Source organism: Crinia signifera, chromosome 7, assembly GCF_055691185.1.
Source record: "Crinia signifera chromosome 7, ASM5569118v1, whole genome shotgun sequence".
NCBI classification, from domain to species: domain Eukaryota; kingdom Metazoa; phylum Chordata; class Amphibia; order Anura; family Myobatrachidae; genus Crinia; species Crinia signifera.
The window spans coordinates 163,432,856-163,455,676 of record NC_139223.1 but is presented as its reverse complement, the minus strand read 5'-3'; the positions used below and the strand labels follow the sequence as shown (position 1 = coordinate 163,455,676).

The 22,821-nt window shown below is 42.9% G+C and overlaps 1 protein-coding gene across 2 annotated transcripts in view; it reads right to left on the bottom strand.

Annotated features, from left to right (window-relative positions):
* Positions 1–3,936: 3,936 nt before the first annotated feature.
* The window catches only part of LOC146019583 (gamma-crystallin 1-like), a 43,937-nt gene continuing 25,052 nt past the window's right edge, over positions 3,937–22,821 (bottom strand). The window contains exons 1-3 of one of the 2 annotated variants that reach the window (XM_083152077.1): positions 8,605–8,843; positions 6,491–6,733; positions 3,937–4,237 (exon numbers count right to left, since the gene is read on the bottom strand). In XM_083152077.1, coding sequence (XP_083008203.1) covers positions 3,962–4,237; positions 6,491–6,733; positions 8,605–8,613 — 528 coding nt within the window. In that variant the 5' untranslated portion in view covers positions 8,614–8,843 and the 3' untranslated portion in view covers positions 3,937–3,961. Of the gene's footprint in view, positions 4,238–6,490; positions 6,734–8,604; positions 8,844–22,821 lie in introns of those variants that run through there. The other variant, XM_083152076.1, reaches the window with a different exon arrangement.

Genomic DNA, 22,821 nt, shown 5'->3' with positions numbered 1-22,821 from the left:
CAAATTCTAGTACGCTGTAAAACATTTCATCCTCTTGGTGAAGTCCAGAACACCACATCAGGCTGACGAAACACGTGGAGATTATTCTCCTGTTGGGTAAATCCATCAGCCCTGTTCCGGTCAGATAAGCTTCATTGTGTGTACTGAATATGCGTGTGGAAATAAATGATTTAACAGCCTACCAAGATCATTTTATCTTTACAATATACCAAACTCCTGCTTCCCTATAGAGTGTAAGCCCGTGAGCAGGGCCCTCCAACCCAGGACTTAAAGTGATCCTGGAGAGGTGGTGGAACACCATCCCATAACACCAAACCCCCCCCACAACCCCCATTAGACAGATCCTAGACCAGTGCCAGGGAATTTGTGCCCTACCTCCCATAATGGGAAAATGGTCCCACAGTTAAGGGGTGTGTCACACAATAGTAACTCCAATTCAAATTTACAACACAGTAGTAGCAAATCATATACACATTACACCGCATGTAGTGCCCCTTATTCTTATTAATATTCACAGAGCCTGTTCCTTCTAGTGGCTCTTCTTCACGTCAGCGACGGTGATGGCATTACATCACATACGCCATGCCAGAAGAAGACGCTGGGACAGGTTTTCTGTTAGAATTACCGTTCAGGACTGTGGTAGAGGTGGAACTCAGTTCTCCATACCATTAGAGGTGGTGGAGGTCAATTTCACCCTGTTCCCCCATCACTTTAACCACTGCTCCTACCTCTATGCTTGTCAGTTGTTACCAAGTCCTGTTTTATTGCTGTTTGTTTCCAATTGTAAAGTGCTACAGAATATGCTGCGCTCTATAAGTAACTGTTATTATTATTAATAATAATAATAATAATAATAATGTCTGATCTCTTAAAGCAGGGGTCAGGGAACTTTTTTACCTTTTACCCCCAAATATATTTAGATATGTCGACATTACCTCCTTGTTTTGAATAGAAGGAAATCATATAATTGTAACACACACTGTACCCCAAAAATGTATGATATATCCCGCTAGTACGGTACACAGCCTGGCAGCCATTGATGATGATGATGATGATGATGATTATCATGTATGGCTGTGTGTGGTACATACATGGTAATCATCATCATCATCATCATCAATGGCTGCCAGGCTGTGTGTGGTACAATCATTCACCAATGGCTGCCAGGCTGTGTGTTGTACAGTCATCACCAATATCTGCCAGGCTGTGTGTGGTACAATCATCACCAATGGCTGCCAGGCTGTGTGTGGTACAATCATCAGCAATGGCTGCCAGGCTGTGTGTGGTACAATCATCATCAATGGCTGCCAGGCTGTGTGTGGTACAATCATCACCAATGGCTGCCAGGCTGTGTGTGGTACATCACCAATGGCTGCCAGGCTGTGTGTGGTACATCAGCAATGGCTGCCAGGCTGTGTGTGGTACAGTCATCATCAATGGCTGCCAGGCTGTGTGAGGTACATCAGCAATGGCTGCCAGGCTGTGTGTGGTACAATCATCACCAATGGCTGCCAGGCTGTGTGTGGTACAATCATCACCAATGGCTGCCAGGCTGTGTGTGGTATCGCCATTGATAATGTGACGTCCCAGTAACTATTAGTGTCAGTATTACAAGATGATATAGTGACAGTCTGTGAAATGTTTTTCCTACACTAGAGATGGGTGTACCCTGACAGGAGCCTATAACCAGGCAAAGAAACTTGGTGCCGCATTGGCAGTGCAGACTGTGCACTGCCGAGATGGTGCAGCAACTAGTCACCTGTACTGAAAAAGTTGGCGGACTTGGAGGCGGGGCCCGGAGCATCACGAAGGTAAGTGTGTTATACACAAGGGCCTGACGCACTGCACTGTAACACACACACAGCCGGGCAAGCATATAGAATCTATATATAGTTCTATGTACAATGAAATTAAATTCATATACATGCCCGGCTGTGTCTCGGCAGCGCAACTGTCCATTACCCTTAGGAATTACATTTTTACCCCATTTGGGGTAATTTACCCCTGTTCCCTGACCACTGTCTTAAAGAATATTGTGAAGATCCATACTCATTGGATGTAGTACAGTATAACCATATATAATCATTTATTGTGTTCTTGGTTCCCATTTTGTACCAGCCGTAATATTGTCTTTTTTCAGGTTGTGCAATGACCAATAACAATACTGTTTATTAATGTGAAGCGTATGCCAGACACGAATTCAGAGTCCCCCAATGAAATGAGGGCATGTTAGCTGTATCATTCAAGCAAGGCGTTTCCAGGGTCCTCTATAATTTTAAGCTGGGAATACATCAAGACGATCACGACCCGAGTCACGATTTCCCTTGAACCTTCCCAGACACACAATAGATGTTATATGTCCGGCAGCTTCCCAGACACACGATAGATTATGTATGTTATTTCACATAAGATCTATCATAAGATCTGCACCTACCAGCACACAGGTTGTTAGTAGCATCCTGTAGCATCTTCCGATTATTAGCTTAATCAAGATGAGAACGGCTGCATCTGTAAGATCACAGGATCCACCTAACGACCCGCAGGCCTGCGCATTGTACCTCACAATGTGACAAAAACACCCACAAACCTCGGAATTCTGCATTCAGGCCTGCAATCGTTCTCATGTATGGCCAGCTGTTGTGCAGGGCCCTCTCTCCTTATGTGCTTTTCCTTCTGTTACTTAAACCATGTTTAATGGCACCAAATCCCTTGTTCTCTGCCTCCCTGATAAATCTACGGAACTCCCCCATTCTAAGCAATGTAGCACTCCTACAGCAAATGCTGCCTCCTTTGTAATGTGGTCCCATTCCTAAACGTTTAAAGCACTTAAGGCTTTTAAATATGAAAAGAGATGATGTTGCCCGTAGCAACTAACCAGACTATGGGCAGCGTTACCTCTTTTCATTTTTAGAACCTTAGTAAAATTTATCAGTTAGATTCCATGTGGAGAAGAGTTCTAAATAAATGATTCTATTATTATTATTATGTTTATTAATATTATTATTATTATTATTGTCATCATCATTATTATTATTATCATCTTTATTAGTACCATCTTTATTATTATTATTATCTTTATTATTATTATTATTATTATTATTATTATTATCATCATCATATTATTATTATTATTATTATTATTATTATTATTATTATTATTATTGTCATCATCATTATTATTATCATCTTTTTTATTATTATTATCATCATCATCATCATCATCATCATATTATTATTATTATTATTATTATTATTATTATTATTGTCATCATCATTATTATTATCATCTTTATTATTATTATTATTATTATTATTATTATTATTATTATTATTATTATTATTATTATCATCTTTTTTATTATTATTATTATTATTATTATTATTATTATCATCTTTTTATTATTATTAGTAGTAGTAGTAGTAGTATAAATATTATTATTATTATCATCATCATTCTTAATATTATTATCATCTTTTTTATTATTAATATTATTATTTTTATTATTATCATTATCATCATCATCATCATATTTATTATTGTTATCATCATCATCATTATTATTATCATCTTTTTATTATTATTATTAGTAGTAGTAGTAGTAGTAGTAGTAGTAGTAGTAGTAGAATTATTATTATTATTATTATTATTATTATTATCATCATTACCATCTTTTTATTATTATTATTATTATTATTATTATTATTATTATTATCATCATTAGTATAATCTTTTTTATTATTATTATTATTAGTAATAATAATAATAATTGTATTCCATCTTTTGGAACCAATATTTTCAACCTTATTTTTTAAAGATGAGAGCTACCGGAAAGAAGATTAAACTCATCTTAAGAGGTTTTTTTTTTTTTTTTTTGTCAGATGTAATAAATAAAACAGAGCCGTCTTTATTATTAGGACATTTTATTGTGACTCAGAATTGTTAGAAGAATATTGTTGGTCTTTAATAAAGATCTTGAACTCTTCTGAAGGAGCCAACCCTTGGAGTGGTGGCACCCCAGTCGCTGTATCTTCGGTACTCTCCGGGCCTCAAGTAGTACTGGCGCCCTTTATAATTGGGCAGTTCATAGAAGATCCAGTGTCCCTCTAGCACGTTGCAGGAATTAATGTCATGGTAATTAAACTCTTCATAGACCTGGCGGCAGTCCTCTGTGTACTCCACTGTGTGCCCTCTAAAGTCTTCCCTCTCGTAGATTTTGATGCGGAAAGTGCCACGGTGCTAAAGAAATAAGTTATAACATTGTTATTCTGACTATATATATATATATATATATATATATATATATATATATATACTGTAATTCCTGTACTTTTAGAAATGCATTATGTTTAAGGGCTTCACTAACATATGTGCAGGAAGTGCAGCTGCTTTGGGGCCCATATTTATAAGGGGCCCAGCTTCCTTGTCAAAATAACTTGTGTTGGATACATTTTTCACCATTTTGCTGTACAAATGGGCCCTTATAAACTTACCTATGGCTGATTAGGTTTTTTTCCTACTGGCATCATGAGATTTAATTTAATCTATGAGATCTGAATGCAGAATGATCCTGCTTTTTTATTTAAATTGTGAGGGAGCAAGATTTCTACGTCTATTTATAATGTTTCAGCACCTTCAACAGTAAGTGAAAAAATGTCTTTCTTATCAGTATGATAAAATATAGGGCATTAAAGGTACATAAGATACAATAAAACAATCATATTTAAATGAGAGCTGCATTAATAAAAACTCTAAATGTTCTATTTGTTTGTTTTTGGGGTGAAGAGGGATTCAAAGTTCCCGCATCTAATATTATGTTTGAACGCCCACTATAGTATTTGAATTAGTTACCTTCATTATTAATATCAATAAGATATAGGGCATTAAGATGTAATAAGATAAAATGATCATATTTTATTGAATGGGGATAACAAAAATAAAATGAGAGTTGCATAAAAAAAATCTAAATTGTCTAATTTGGGTTTTATAGGATGTAGAGGGACTCAAAGCTTTTTAGATGCAATTTCAATAGCAATAAAATCTAAGAGTAATAAGATAAAATGACCATGTTTTTTTTTTTTACGGGGATAACGAATATAAATGAAAGTAGCATCTAAAAAATGTTTGCTTTTAAAATTTTTAATAAAATCAGCAAATCAGGAAACAATGTAATCAGACCCGAATAAATGTCTACACTCAATGGAGGTGGAATTAATTTATTATACATCTTATACATTTGCTGCATTGTCTTTACGAGCAATATAAAAAAAGAATTGTCTGTCATTGGGGACAATTCTTTTTTTTTCTGAATGTAATGTGTATATTCCAAAATTGGTTACTGTTCACATCAACGTTTTTAACCTATGGGATAGAACCCAGACTATAGGTAGCATTCAGCGTACTAGGCTGCTGGGTTCCAGTACAAACCAGTACGTGCTGATAACTTTTAGGCAACAGTAAAGACATTGGAAGGAAGCAAAGGCGTAACTGCCATAGGTGCAAGGGGTGCAGCTGCTATGGGGCCCAGAGCTGAAGGGGGCCCATCTTTGCTGTCTAAGTAGTATGTTTTACATACATTTATCACCATCAATTGCTAAATAGGGGGCCCTTACAAACTTTTGCTATGGGGCCCATAAATATCTAGGTACGCCTCTGGAAGGAAGACTATTACTAATTATAAACTAGATAATCTGTCAGTTTTTTGTCTGTAGATATCTATTGCGTTGTCACCAGCAGTGGATTTACCTGTACCTAGGAGCAGCAACTGCCGACAGCCAGATACGGTCAGTGATTATTGATTATTTTTTTATTTTTTGCCCTTAAAACAACTTATTATATTTTGAACTGGTAGGGTAAGGTGGGGACAGTGGGGTGTGGATTATTAGATAGTCAGTGTCTACCCCAAAAGGTCGACATTCAGTAGGTTGACAGGGTCAAAAGGTCAACATGTGAAAGGTTGACATGGGAAAGGGTCAAAATATCAACATACAAAAGGTAGACACATGAAACGGTCAACGTGGGTTTTTTATGTTTTATGGTGTCTATGTCGACATGGACCCCCAATTAGTATTACACGTACCCTCCCATGAGTCACTTCGCTCACCATATTCTCCCTCTATGCCGACATGGATGGGGAAGAAAGAACAAGCCGGTTTTAAAGAAAGAATCATGATAAACTCAGGCCGTACTTTTCATGTGTCTACCATTTTCATGTAGATGTTTTGACCCTGTCACCATTTTGACCCTGTCGACTTATTGCATGTTGATCTTTTGGAGTAGACCTATTGACTGTTTATCTAGACACTGTAGATCTATCAACCGGAACCATCGATGAAGGAAAGATAATTATGTTTTAGCTGGTGGTGTTGGGGGTAAGTTTGGGCCTACTTTGATGAGCTCCAACAAAAGTGGGGCATAGGGGGTAGTGAAGTATTGGGGGGGGGGGGGGGGCAACCAACTATGATGTGCCTATGTACCAAGGTAGCTACGCACCTGAGGGATAATTCGGCAAGAGTTGATGGAGTCATTGAATCCGTTCCAGTGCTGGAAATCAGGATATTCTCCTCTCTTCAGGAAATATTGATGCCCCTGGTTGTTGGCATGCTCGTATACCATCCAGTTTCCATTTTCCACCTTGATGGAGTTGCAGCGACTGAAATGGGAGTGAAGATCTATACTGTCAGAGTTGCACTCGTAGGAGCGACCCTGGAAATTCTTGTCCTCGTAAAAGATAATCTGAAAGAAAAAAAAAAGACAGACTCATATTGCATCGCAAACAGATAGAACATCCGTACAACAATGGATACCTGTGGGATCGCTGATAATATACCGGCTTTATAACTTTATTATTTCTTTATTATTATTATTATTATTATTATTATTATTAATGCTTCTGTTCATTAACATTTTACAAATGTGACATCTCCAAAAAGTGCACCAATAATCGTAATGGTGGATGTGAGCTAATATATATTATGTGTTATTTACAAGCCTTAGTTAAACTAATAATTTAGTTAAATTTAATATACAGGTAGAGTCTCCCGTATCCGGAGATCTCTTATCCGAAATATTCCAAAAACCGTGTTTTTTTTTTTTTTTTACCCCTGCCCCTTTTTTCATACTTACCAAGTCCCTCGATGTCCACGGCGGTCTTCAGGATATTCTGCATCGTCTTCAGCGGTCCCAGAGTGCATTGCACCGGTGCACAGTCGAGCCGGTGATGTCACCTCTGGGACCACTGAAGAAGTTCCTGAAGGCTGCCGTGGACACCAGGGAACTTCAAGGACACCAGGGGAAGCCATGGGGCCATCGGGGGGAACAGATATGTATTTTTTTTTAAATCGTAAAAATCCCTTATCCGAAATGCTCGTGGTCCCAAGCATTTCGGATAAGGGATACTCAACCTGTATAATGTGTATTCCTCATTAATGTATTAGGTTATCATCTTCTCCATTACAATATAAAACGTTCTATGTTTCACCAGGCAGTATACCGTATATACTTGAGTATAAATCGACCCGAATATAAGCCGAGGCACCTAATTTTACAACAAAAAAACTGGGAAAACTTATTGACTCAAGTGGGACCCTCACTCGAGTATAAGCCGAGGGGGTATTTTTCAGCATAAAAAATGTTCTGAAAAAGTAGGCTTATACTCGAGTATATATGGTACCCTTCATGTGCTATGCCAGTTACACATTACGTGATGCGGGTAGCTGGTGTTATTGGTGGCAGCATACACACTTGCTGGGAGGGGGGCCATCGCCCTGTTTAATAAGGTCCTCCCTTGTCTGTACTAAAGAGAACAGCGAGGGGGTGGTTATTGGGGTGCAGAATGCGTAGCGGTGTGTACACACTAGACGGGAAAGTAAAATCTATCACTCAGCAGGGCCCGTACATGTATTTATTGCTAAATGACTTTTAAAATCCCACAGCCAGAATTACCGGCCGGCGGTGGACTACAAGGCCACCGCTGCTCTGTAATTCTGGTGGTGGAATTTTAAAAATCAATCATATTAAACGCTTATGAAAAAAACACATAAAATATACCCCAAAATAGGCAGAAGATTCCAAGGTTCCAAATAGACTTCAACCATAGGGGCTGATTCTGAAATTATTTATTATTATTTATTAACAGTGTCTTATATAGCGCAGCAGATTCCGTTGCGCTTTACAATAGGTGACAGTGATACAACAAACTGGGTAACAACAGACAGACTTGGAGGTAGGAGGGCCCTGCTCGCAAGCTTACAATCCATAGGGAAATAGGCATTAGTTCCACCAAAATGTAAAGGTTCCTGGTGCGCTGCATGATACGATGACCCAGTAGTTTGGCCAGGGGTCAGGAAATGGGGGCTTAGCAAAAATAAATACATAAACAAACAAACAAATAAATAAATAAAAAAGGACTTTGCACCTTGGTAAAATCAAACCTTAACTTATCTATCCTTTGTTGGCTACATGCACAAGCAGCCAATATCTACCAATGTAAAATGTTAATAATTGTTCTATAACAAAATCCTTTGTTAATTACTATTATATTACATTCAGAGCAATACCAATAAACAGAATGGGTTAGTTCCTATATTCCATGTTCTGTACTGTACCTTTCCCATTGTGGCCGTACTGTGGCTGGATCTCTGGTTTCCAACAGCAAAAGCTCCTATTTATATTGACGGCTTTAATCTGGTCTGCGGCTGGCTAACAAAAGGCATCTGAGCTGATTTTCCAAAAAGGGTGTGCATTGCCCTTTCTCTGTATAGATCGCGGTGCTGGTGATTGTTCAGTCATTCAGCAGCATTATGTGGCTTTGTCTGCCATACTATGTAGCCTTCATCCTTTGTTTAATCATTTTTAGTTAGAAAAACTGCCTCGGTGCGAGAAACTAAACATTTAGGGGGAAATTCAGGGAAGAACAAGGTGAAATAGGCAAACAAAAGTTTCAGAAGTTTCATTGTTTTAGCAATCATTACCTCTCATTCAGGGTCAGATTAATGCTTGTAGGGGGGCCTTAGAACACTAAATTGTGGGAGGCATCTCCAATATGGCCCTCATATCCCCCCCAAAATATTGTAACAGTGCATCCCAGACCAAGTGTCAGGCCGCCCCTAGGCACCATATTTTTGCGCCCCCCCCCCCCCAACCTATTTTAAAATAGGGAGATAGGGAAGGAGAGACAGGGAGAGAGAAAGGGAATGGAAGATGAGAGAGATAAAGGGAAGGGAGAGAGAGAGGGAAGGGATAGAAATAAAGGTAGGGAGAAGGAGAGAGAAAGGGAGGGAGAAAAGGGGAGCAAAAAGCAGAGAGAGAAAGAGAGAGAAAGGGAGGGAGAGGGAGAGAGAACGGGAGGTAGAAAAGGGGAGAGAGAAGGAAAGAGAGAAAGGGAGGGAGAGAAAGGGAGAGAGAAAAGGAGAGATAGAAAGGGAGGGAGGAAAAGAAAGAGAGAGCAAGAGATAGATAGGGAAGGGGGAAGAAAGAGAGAAAGGAAGGGGAGAGATAGAGAGGGAAGGGAGGAAGAGAGAGAGAAAGGGAAGGGAGGAAGAGAGGGAAAGGGAAGGAAGAGAGAGAAAGGGAAGGGATGAAGAGGGAGAGAGATAAAGGGAGGTAGAGAGAAAAACAGAGGGATAGTGAGATAAGGAGAGCAAAGAAAGCGAAAAGGGGAGTGGAGAGAGAGGGGTGGCAGAGAGAGGGAGTACAGCAAGAGAGAGGGAGTGCAGAGAGAGAGGGAGCACAGAGAGACAGAGACGACAAAGAGTGGCGCCCCACGTTTTGTGGCTCCCACATGACCTCTCTCATGTGATTCATGGCTCCCTCATAACCCCCATAAGGTAATCTTACCCTTCTTCGCTGGTGGGGCTACAGCAAAGAAGGGTCAGATTACCCTGTGGGGGCCCTGGGACGATTGCCCCTGTCGCCCCTCCCTTAATCCTGTCCTGCTCTCATTTATGTAACACTTTATAACACTTAAACTTCATACTAGTGTGAAGTCTTGGGGCTTGTGCTGACAAGGGGGTCCCGTGCCCTGGACTAGAACCTTAGTGTTGGAGACCCACCAGATGAGATCACCTTTGTGACCCGTTGGTGGGCCCATATTTTTGGCCAAAATGATGCTAAGCACCTCAGATTTCAAAATGTATTATAATTATTCTTCATAGCAGTGCTTAGTATTTAGAGGGTGCACCTGCATTTCCTATTTTTGTATCTGTATCAGCATTTTGTGGTTAGAAATTTGAAACATTTCCCCAAGATGAGCCAAACTACCAAAAGAACTCAACACTTCTATAAGTTTTCATGATGTTACCCCGACTTTGGTTTGACCAATCCCTCGTCTTGTGATTTATCAGCAGTTGGATTGATTTCTATGACATTTGTCTCTTTAATACTTTACACTTATTGGGCCATATTTATCAAGCTTCAAAAAGTGGTAAAATGGAGCGTGATAAACAACCAGCCAATCAGCTCCTACTGTACTTGTCATTTTTCAAACCCAGCCTGTGACACGGCAGATAGGAGCTGATTGGCTGGTTGTTTATCACTCTCCATTTTATCACTTTTGTAGCTTAATACATCCGGCCCATTATATCTATGCACATGGACGGATAATATTACGTTTGTACAACACGTACATAGGAAACATGAATACATTATAAAGATGTCTTAAGATGTTATAATATTAACCTATTTGTTCATCTTTTCTCAGGTGAATTTTTAGCAGACTGGAACGGTCTCTTAAATTGGATTAGGGTGTTTAAATAGACCCTCAAGGAATTTTGGGGATAACTAGTTTTTGGATTTTCTGACATATCAAGCTAAGCAGCCCTAACACACATCAGCTGGACCCTTCTCAACAAACCATAGGTACTTTACCAGAGGCGTGCCTAGATATTAGTAGGCCCCATAGCAAAAGTTTGTAAGGGCCCCCTATTTAGCAACTGATGGTGATAAATGTATGTAAAACATATTAGTTAGACAGCAAAGATGGGCCCCATAGCAGCTGCACCCTTTGCACCTATGGTAGTTACGCCCTTGTACTTGACTGTTATTCTATATAATAGCCTAACCCTGCTCCTTACCTCTATGGAGTTCCATTTGGGAGACTTATACACACACCTCAGAATGTCAGAGCCCCAGCTCCCTGCAACTCTGTCATTTTGATAGGCTTGTAACTAGTTCTGGATAAACATCTAAAATACATCTGTTGGCTTTTTTCTAACCAAGACCTACTGCAGGTTTTTCAAAATTATTCTAGGTAAATGACACATTTTACGTACTAGGGTCAATTTAACAAAGGTCAATTTTAATTGTTTTTTCTTAATCGGTGATACCTTGTTGATAGTAGGTCTAACGTTACATCCTTAAATCATGTTTCAAATTATAGAGAAATGATTTAAAGACTACAAAACTGGACAACAATGAATTCAATGGACATTCATCATTGGTTGTAGTAATCAATATAAATTTATTGAAAAAAGTTTAAATAAATACTAGAAAATTGTCAAGCAATATCCAGTGATAGCTGATATCATCCCTTACAAAGCTATGTGTATTTACAGGAAAGCACCTAACTTAAATAATACATTTGTATGAAGTGACATATCCCCATCATGGAAGGCTTTGATCGTACAATCCAAAGGTTTTTATTGTTGTTGTTCGTGTCTCCACTATAGGAACAGAAAAAGCACAAACAGGAAGATGCAGGATTCTTTCAAAATAAACATGAAATTAAGGATTTTATTAATTGAATAGCTGGCCTGCATTCTTTAAGCTCCTGCAAAACTTCTTTGCAAAATCCCAGAATTGCTGGCCTGCATTCTCCCAGCTCCTGCAAAACATCTTCGGGTAATCCCTAAAAAGTTGACCTGCGTTCTCCCAGCTCCTAAAAAACATAGTCAGGAAATACTGAAAAGCAGGCCTGCGTTCTCCCAGCTTCTTCAAAACATCCTGGGAAATTCCTGAATAGCTGACCTGCACTCTCACAGCGACTACATACTGAATAGCTTGTCTGCATCACATATGCAGGTCAGACCAGTCTCCTTATTTATTACACCCTATTCTCCATTGCATTAGTTTAATTCAGTATCTGGTTAGCAATGCAGAAGGCCACAACCTGCATGTTGGCTGCCACAAAGTCCGTATCTCCTCCTGGTGGTCCCTGGTGTGTAAGAATCCGCACCTCTGTCCTGGGTCGAGCCAAACACCTGATATCTGACTAGTGATGTTAGTACTCAAGTGGTACCCTAACATTATGCTTGACTGGAGGAACGTCATCAAATCCACATAATAAAACTCTGTTTAATGACACGCTTAGTGCTAGGAAGTAGGTGAATGTTTTTGTTTTTTTCTCTCCAAGCGTAATCTGTCTTGTCTCAGACAGAAATTTTACATTTTTGGTGACAGAGCTGTTGCTCTTCCTTGTGAATGCAAGTATTGTTGTAGATTAATTAGCCTCTATGGTCTTATTACTTTATAGAAAGTACTATTCTTTATTGGTGTGAATCAAAGGGTTAACAGTATCTTGGGTGACAATCAATAGGTGGACCCCAAAAGATCAACAAGGCACAATGATGACATTAGCACTCACACACCTGCTCCCCGCTGACCCTGCTGGGCTGAGTTCTGGTGCTCTCCTTGGCTGCTCATTATCGCCCTCCAGTGGCCGGCGCCCTAGGCAAATGCCTGAAGCTCCCTAGTGGTGGCGCCGGCCCTGCTTGGCGCACTTTACCTCTCCCAATTGTGGTCCCCCATTGAACATACATCGTTAATTATGAAGTGTTTTGAGAGAATGGTCCTGAGACACTTTAAAGTTGGCATCTTGGTGGGTTTCTATTACCATCAATGTGTTTGTGGCTCAAAGAGATCCACCAAGAATGATGCTGTTCTCCACAAGGTTCTCTGTCAGTTAGAGAATAGAGAATCATACAGTACCTATATACTGTATAAGATGTGTTGTGTGTGAACTGTAGCTCTTTCTTCATCACAGATTTTTGCCAAGCTCCAAGAGGCTGGTTGTTATATGCCAATAAGTAACAGGTGTGTGTGTGTGTGGGGGGGGGGTTGCTGGGAGGGATCTGATCCCCCGCAGACCACTCTGGGGGGATTGTAGGGCTTAGTGCATATAAGGGATGTGGCCAAAGCCGAAAACTGGTTTTCCCTTTAGCACATACCGCATATTGTTGAACCTCCTGAAGAGATAATGGTATTTGGCTGCCAGTGCATCATGTGAGACGCCTTTGTCTGCTGTTCTCTGGGTATAGCCCATTCCAAGTCTTTGTCACCAGAACTGCTTGTTTGCTGCTGTATCATGCGCTTGCTGTAATCCCGTGGTATGCCGGAGTCTGTACTCAGCTGAATGCAGTCAGAGGCTGCTATTGTCCTGAAATCATTTCTAGAACAGGTTACAGACTGACTTCTACTAGGACAATGAAACGGTCACAGTTATACTTCATTGTAGCCTGATACAATTGTATAATGTATTATGCATCTATGTCACGAATCTATAATGTATGTCTAGTGTCCGTGTGTCTCTGAAACACTGCCATCTGTTGGCAGCAAGGGAAACTACATCTACTAGCTTTTGAAGCATTAGCTTTGAGCGGGCTTACTAGTAGCTCATAACTGGCAAATAATGCAATATATGCTTCTGTTTTACACTGCCAACCAACCAGATGTAGATACGCTCATCGTTGATTCGCCAATCGCCACGTGTGATTTTCATGGCGATTGGTGTGGTCCCGTCACCATGCCCGTGTGTCTTAGCTCCTGCAGCATTGAGCGGTGATGGCACGGCATAGCGATTCCGCACCGGCACTTTGGCACGCTAAACGAGCACGAGCAGCTATATCACAGCAACAATAAATGTTGCTACATCTGTGTCAGTAATACTAGTGTCACTAGCGGCTCACAGGAACGCACATCGCAAACAATGTCGTCATTACACACTGACCGATTACAAGAAATTATCATAACACATGTCGTCGTTGTTATCAAAATCATTTGTTAAAGCGTCTAGTGTGTTCCCGGCATTACCACCTCCAATGGAGGAAAGCTATTCTTATACCTTGGTGTTTAGATTTAATACACCTGAACCCCACTTGACCATAGGAACAACCTCACATTATATAGTGCCTAATAATTTGTTGGGTCTCTGTACTAAGCTTTGGAGAGAGATAAAGTACTAAACAAGCAGCTCCTAACTGCCATGACTGCCAGGCTGGGGTTGAAAAATGAGTTAGAAGATAGATTCTGTTTGTGTAACATGAGCGGCAGGTGACGTATTTCTGTATATTGTTTCGAGACTCTGAAAATGTCTCTTGGGGATATGGTCATTAGGTCTACAAGCATTGGGTCGACAGTGATTCCATCGACACTGTTTGGTTGACATATATTTAGGTCAACATGCATTAAAGTTGACATGCATTAAGGTCAACGTGCAGGAAGGTCAACATGCAGGAAGGTCGACATGCAGGAAGGTCGACAGGGTTATTAGGTCGACACAAGCAACAGGTCGACTTGGGATTTTTCACATTTTTTTGAGCCGACATGTGCCGACAGGCAGTATTTCAAGTGTACTGAGCGCAGCGAGCCATGCAAGGGGACGTGGTGCTACTTTTTAGTGTCCATGTCGACTGTGTCGAAATTCGGGACAAATGTGAAAACAGCATGTCGACCTTTTGACTGTCGATCTTCTCCATGTCGACCTAATGCTTGTGTCGACCTAATGACCCTGTCGAACTACAGTCATGTCTTCCTGCATGTCAACCTTAATGCATGTTGACTTAAATGCATGTCATATAAATATGATTTATATTAAGAGGAAAGTGCAGGAGCAGAACGTTGTGTCCCTCCTGGCATGGGTCATGTTGGGAGGTCTGCATTCTGTTCGCCGGGTGCACGTACCCAACATAGCGGGTGGGGGGGAGTGGAGAGGGGCGTTTTCATGGTACCAGTTTTATTGGTGCAGCCGATGGTTGTGAAAAAGGTGCAATGGGATTGTGGCATTGGAAGATGCTGTCAGATGCACGGATAGACACCAGAGAAAAGGCTGATACAGTCGTAATGTATTGTTTTAAGGTGTAATTCAATAAGCTGTGCTGCTGGGCATTGTATCAGCCAATCAGAGTAGCCCTGGCACCGCTAGTATTCTGCATACCACTATGGGGTGCGCTGTAAAACTTGCGATGAAGATAGATGTGATGCGCTGCTCTGGAATGACGGGTAACATTGTTGTATTGAATTAAATACCACATTAATGGAGAGATGTATGTGATACCTGGCAGGTGCTGGGTATGACAGGGAAGTATGCCAGGCTGTCACATCACAAACAGCAAGCAGTATATTTACAGTTCAGACAGAGTTATCACGGAAATAACATTTAATTCTTTGTTCTTCTCCAGCACTACATTCATATAGGTTACATTAGACTACATCAGTCCAGCAATTCCTTCCAGCAGCATAAACAATGATGGTACGGCAATACAGAAGTAGGGTATCCTGGGACCAGTAGTGTCACAGCAGCCTACTAGGACTCTCTCTGTTTGGTGTTTGCTTGGGGTTCTCTGCAGTCTATCTAACCGGGATCTCTCATGGATTCGTCGCTGGGGACCTCGCCCCACGTGGCTGGCCGCAAATTTGCTGCACGGCCGATTGTCGAAAGACCATGCTGTGCGCATACACGATCCGTCCATGCAAAGACAGCCAGCGATGGCTGCTCGCATAATGATTGACACCCTGCAGCTGTTTAGGGGAGTTCCCCAGAAAACGCAAGCATTTCCCAGCCATTGAGATGGAGGGATTACATCAGCGGGCATCGCAGCACCAAGTAAGACCTGGCTTACTCAGCACTGCATCCAGAGGGGAAAACCATTCCATGCTGAGTGATTGCGAATGGTTCGAGCACATGGGTGGGGGGAGTGCAGTCTGTGGGGGTGGCGTTTACCTGATCTCTGGGCTCCAAAAACAAATCATGCAGCACAGCAATCAGGTCTGAATCGGGCCCTTAGTGCGGTCCAATCAGTCCTTGTTATCTCCCATCAGTCCATGTTTCCCAAGCCATCTATGATCCTGTAGAATGTGTCGGTTAGGAATGACTACACCTGTGCTCCAGCTAGGTGATCTGGAAGAGTGTGGATTAAAGATTATCTAAGTTGACAGTCAATAGGTCAACACCAAAAGATGTACAACCGCAAGAGGCCTAGAGTCAATGAAGGGGAACGCACCAAAAACAATGATGACCTTAAATATGACCTGAAACCAGTTACCCTGCCGTTCATTCCAGCCAAACAGCCAATGCACAGAATCCATCCACCACCACTAAAAAGGGGAGGGAGGGCGGGATTTGATCAGGATCAAGAGGCTGGCTCCTCCTCTTCCTGAATCCTATATCCCAGCTAACTCTGCCAACCCTGCATCCTTATTGAATGCCGAGTCACATGTTCTGCTGAAGGCCATCCCCAGCCTCAGATTTTTAACCGTCTCCTCTCCCACAGTAGCTCAGTCTTTCCGTTCTACTACTGTGACATGGCCACACATGCCACATCATTCCTACTATGGATCCACAGGCTGCCTGATATACATGACCTGTTGGTAGATCTTAAGGAAAGGTTTGACCAGCCTTGTCTTAAGGGGTGACACACGATTTGGACAAGTTTTCAATTCGATTTTACATTCATTTCCATCCACGTTCCCATTTTCTCTATATGTGCAGGCAAAGAAATATCGAATTTGATCCAGTAAATGGAATATGTACATCGAAATCCTTAAATGCACATCGAAATCGATATCGAATGCAAAAGTGCGGATCAAATGTGAAATCGAATGGAAAGCAAAGGCCAAACTGAAAGGGGGTGGAATTGGAGAAATCGAAAGCAAATCGAATCGAAAGTCAATCGATAGTCAATTGATGTGTGTGTACACACCTTTAGAGAGAGATAAAGAGGGGAGAGATAAAGTACTGGCCACCAAACTCCTGTAATTTTCCAAACACATCCATAACGTAGCAGTTAGGAGCTGATTGTCTGGTATTTTATCTCTCTCTCTACTTTACCTCTCTCCAAAGCTTACTACTGTGCATAAGAAATTTACACTACTATTTATTGCATTATATTTATTTACTTTTTTGCTGACTGGTTCTTGCGGTTGTCACCCCTTATTGTATAAATGAGTCATCCTCTATCTACGGGGGTCAGGGAACCTTTTTACCTTTTACCCCAAAGTATATTTATATATATATAGTAAGCAGCGCACGGCGGCACTCAGTGAGTAAATGAATAACACAACGCAGGCATTTACCTGTGTTGTGTTATTCATTTACTCACTGAGTGCCGCCGTGCGCTGCTTACTACATATTGACCCAACTGGGTTATTTTGGAGGTCACCAGTACCAGTTGACGTTATTTACCAGATGTGCTGCCTATTGGAATATATATATATATATATATCTTATATATTTGGCTACATCTGTCACTCAAAGTATGTCTGAAGCTGTAACGCTGGGTGGAGCCTCTGACTCACATGACTGACTCACACGACAGAGAACCAGCCCAGTGAGCCCACAGACAGTGCCAGACACCCTCTGTCTCTCCATGTTACACAGCAAAGACACAGCTACTCACCAGACACACCAGGTGAGCGCCCCACACCTCCATACCTCCCAACATGACCCTCTCCGGGAGGGACAGAATGCTCTGTTTGTGGACTTCCATCTTAATTTATGATTGTCATCACCTGTTTTAAACAGGGTAATTGATAAGAAAGGTGTTTAAGCACAGGTGATGGTAATCCATAAATTAAGAAGAAAGTCCAGAAACAGAGCAATGTGTCCCTCCCCCCCCCCCCCCATTCACGGCAACCCCACGATTAAATGGCACATGCAAAACACTGACATGGCTATGGTCAACAATGAAAAAGGTTGACATGAGTTTTTGAAGATTTATTTTTCACTTTTTCAATGTTTTCATATTCATTCTCATGTGTCGACATGGACACCAATGAAGTGCCACACTTATGTCAACATTTACATGTGTTGACCTTTCTGTGTTGATTTTTTCTTGTGGCGATTCGCGGCACCCCCCGGCGACCCCCCTCCCGCGATTCACAGCACACCCCCCCTCAATTCGCGGCGACTCCCGCGATTTGCAGCCCCATCCCGTGACACACCCCCTCCTGCGATTCGTGGCACCCCGCGACCCCGCCCTCCCACGATTTGTGCCAACCCCCCAGGCCCCCCCTTCCTCGCGGTACCCCCCACCCCCGCGACCCCCCCTACCGCGATTCCCCCCCTGTTATTGCGGCAACCCCCGCCCCTGCGACCCCCCCCTCCCGCAATTCACGGCATCCACCCACGACCCCTCCTCCCGTGATTCGCGGACACACCTCACCTCCTCCCTCCCCCCCCCACCCCCCGCTCGCGATTCACGGCAACCCCAGGATTAAATGGCACATGCAAAACACTGACACGGCTATGGTCGACAATGAAAAAGGTTGACATGAGTTTTGGAAGATTTATTTTTCTTTTTTGAATGTTTTCATATTCATTCTCATGTGTCGACATGGACACCAATGAAGTGCCACACTTATGTCAACATTTACATGTGTTGACCTTTCTGTGTTGATTTTTTCTTGTAGCAATTTTTTTACAGTGACAACTATGTGCACATCAACCTACACATCATCAACCAATTCTTTGTATAATATATAACACCTGTTCTGTTTTACTGTAGGTGTTTTAAGTCAGATCTTTTACTGCTACTATTACTGTTTATGTAAATGCATTCTGAATGACAGCAACATCCTACCATCCTTCTACAAGAATATATAACCAACTAGGTGATTTATCGCGCCCCGTGCCCCCCCCCTCCCGCAATTCACGGACCCCCCGCGCACCCCCCCACGATTCACGCCCCTCCCACAATTCACGTCACCCCCCGCACACACACCCCTCCCGCAATTCGCAACCCCCCCTCCTGCAATTCACGCCCCCTCCCACGCTTTGAGGATCCCCGCCCTCTCCCGCGGACACCTGCGCCCCCTCCCTCCCTTGATTCACGGCACCCCCCACGCCCCTCCCACAATTCACGGCACCCCTAAGCCCCTCTTTAGTCCCCCGTATACTCGCACACCCCTATCACTACCCAGCTTCCTGCTCTCCTGAACCATAACTTCCAGCACTGGGGAGTCGCTGACGCTGTTTTGCCCACATGCCCCCATCATGCCTCATAGCCCAGCCTCCTGCTCTCATGTACCCTAACTCCCACCCAGTAGGAGGAGACACTGACTCAGGGCCACCATCCTGTACTCCTGTACTGCCACACTGGACCCTCACCCACTGGCAGAAGCTGCACAGTATCTCTCACCCTCCTCTTTAGTCCCCCTTATGTCCACACACCCCTATCACTACCCAGCCTCCTGTTTTCCTGTGTCGTGACCTCCGCCAGTGGGGAGCCGCTGACTCAAAAACACACTACTATATTATTGCACACACACACACACCTAAACAACATGCACACACAGCCCCCCCCCCCCCCCACACCCACAAATGTCACTGTACCATCCACACTATCAATGTACATCTTACTCTGTAACCATTTTTTAATTAAACAAAACAATACACACCCCCTTCCACATCATATGCTCTCTATTTAACAAATTTCACCTATAACTCAAGTTGCAATACAGGCATCTTTCATACAATTCTAACCATCTTTCTCATATACAAATGTTCACAAATTAAGGGGGCGCAGCCCCTTACGACGGTGTGAAGAGGGCGCGATGAATCACCTAGTATATACATATATACACAGTCCAGATCAGTCCGGCACTTGACCTCTCAATAATCAGCCACCTGGGTAAAAAATTTTGTTTGTACACCTTGACAAAGGGGCAGTTTGGAGCCCCGAAACGTTGGAGCAATAAAACAACTTTTGACACGTTTGTAAACCCTGCTGAGTGCCGCTGCTTGCTAGCTACCGTCTTCTATATATATATATATATATATATATATATATATATATATATATATATATATATATATATATATATATATATATATATATATACGCCGACATTACCCCCTTGGTTTGAAAAGAGGAAAAACATATAATTGTAATACACACTGTACCCCCAGAAACTGATGATATATCCCGCTAGTACGGTACACAGCCTGGCAGCCAATGAGGATGATGATGATGATGATGATTACCATGTACCCAACCAGCCATACATGGTAGTGGTCATCATCATCATCATCATCAATGGCTGCCAGGCTGTGTGTGGTACATGGTAGTCATCATCATCATCAATGGCTGCCAGGCTGTGTGTGGTATGTGTCAGTATTACAATATGATATCGTGACAGTCTGTGCAATGTTTCCACTAGACTAGAGATGGGTATACCCTGACAGGAGCCTATAACCAGGCAACCAGTCTGTGCACTGCCGAGATGGCGCAGCAACTAGTCGACTCTACTGAAAAAGTGGGCGGACTTGGAGGCGGGGCCCGGGGCATCACACAGGGAAGTGTGTTATACACAAGGGCCTGACACATTGCGTCAGGTCCTTGTACACTACAGTACTTTAACACACAGCCCACACTGCACTGCATCAGGTCCTTGTACACTACAGTACTGTAACACACACAGTCCGCACTGCACTGCGTCATGTCCTTGTACACTACAGTACTGTAACACACACAGACCGTACTGCACTGTCAGGTCCTTGTGCATTACAGTACTGTAACACACACAGGCCACACAGCACTGTGTCAGGACCTTGTACACTACAGTACTGTAACACACACAGCCCGCACTGCACTGCATCAGGTCCTTGTACACTACAGTACTGTAACACACACAGCCCACACTGCAATGCGTCAGGTCCTTGTATACTACAGTACTGTAACACACACAACCTGCACTGCACTGCATCAGGTCCTTGTACACCACAGTACTGTAACACACAAAGCCTGCACTGCATCAGGTCCTTGTACACTATAGTACTGTAACACACACAGCCTGCACTGCATCGGGTCCTTGTACACTACAGTACTGTAACACACACAGCCCGCACTGCACTGCATCAGGTCCTTGTACACCACAGTACTGTAACACACAAAGCCTGCATTGCACTGCATCAGGTCCTTGTACACTACAGTACTGTAACACACGCAGCCTGCACTGCACTGCGTCAGGTCCTTGTACACTACAGTACTGTAACACACACAGCCCGCACTGCACTGCATCAGGTCCTTGTACACTACAGTACTGTAACACACACAGCCCGCACTGCACTGCATCAGGTCCTTGTACACTACAGTACTGTAACACACACAGCCTGCACTGCATCAGGTCCTTGTACACCACAGTATTGTAACACACAAAGCCTGCACTGCACTGCGTCAGGTCCTTGTACACTACAGTACTGTAACACACACAACCCGCACTGCACTGTGTAGGTCCTTGTACACTACAATACTGTAACACACACAGCCCGCACTGCACTGCATCATGTCCTTGTACACTACAGTACTGTAACACACACAACCCGCACTGCACTGTGTCAGGTCCTTGTACACTACAATACTGTAACACACACAGCCCGCACTGCACTGTGTCAGGACCTTGTACACTACAGTACTGTAACACACAGCCCACACTGCACTGCGTCATGTCCTTGTACACTACAGTACTGTAACACACACAGCCCGCACTGCACTGTGTCAGGTCCTTGTACACTATAGTACTGTAACACACACAGCCTGCACTGCACTGCGTCGGGTCCTTGTACACTACAGTACTGTAACACAAACATCCCGCACTGCACTGCATCAGGTCCTTGTACACCACAGTACTGTAACACACAAAGCCTGCATTGCACTGCATCAGGTCCTTGTACACTACAGTACTGTAACACACGCAGCCTGCACTGCACTGCGTCAGGTCCTTGTACACTACAGTACTGTAACACACATAGCCCGCACTGCATCAGGTCCTTGAACACTACAGTACTGTAACACACACAGCCTGCACTGCATCAGGTCCTTGTACACCACAGTATTGTAACACATAAAGCCTGCACTGCACTGCGTCAGGTCCTTGTACACTACAGTACTGTAACACACACAGCCCGCACTGCACTGTGTAGGTCCTTGTACACTACCGTACTGTAACACACACAGCCCGCACTGCACTGCATCATGTCCTTGTACACTACAGTACTGTAACACACAGCCCGCACTGCACTGTGTCAGGTCCTTGTACACTATAATACTGTAACACACACAGCCCGCACTGCACTGTGTCAGGACCTTGTACACTACAGTACTGTAACACACAGCCCGCACTGCACTGCGTCATGTCCTTGTACACTACAGTACTGTAACACACACAGCCCGCACTGCACTGTATCAGGTCCTTGTACACTACAGTACTGTAACACACACAGTCCACACTGCACTGTGTCAGGACCTTGTACACTACAGTTCTGTAACACACACAGCCTGCACTGCACTGTGTCATGTCCTTGTACACTACAGTACTGTAACACACAGGCCGTACTGCACTGCATTAGGTCCTTGTACACTACAGTACTGTAACACACACAGCCTGCACTGTACTGCATCAGGTCCTTGTACACCACAGTACTGTAACACACACCCAGGCCGTACTGCACTGCTTAAGGTCCTTGTACACTACAGTACTGTAACACACACAGCCTGCACTGTGTCAGGTCCTTGTACACTACAGTACTGTAACACACACAGGCCATACTGCACTGCTTCAGGTCCTTGTACACTACAGTACTGTAACACACACAGCCCGCTCTGCACTGCATC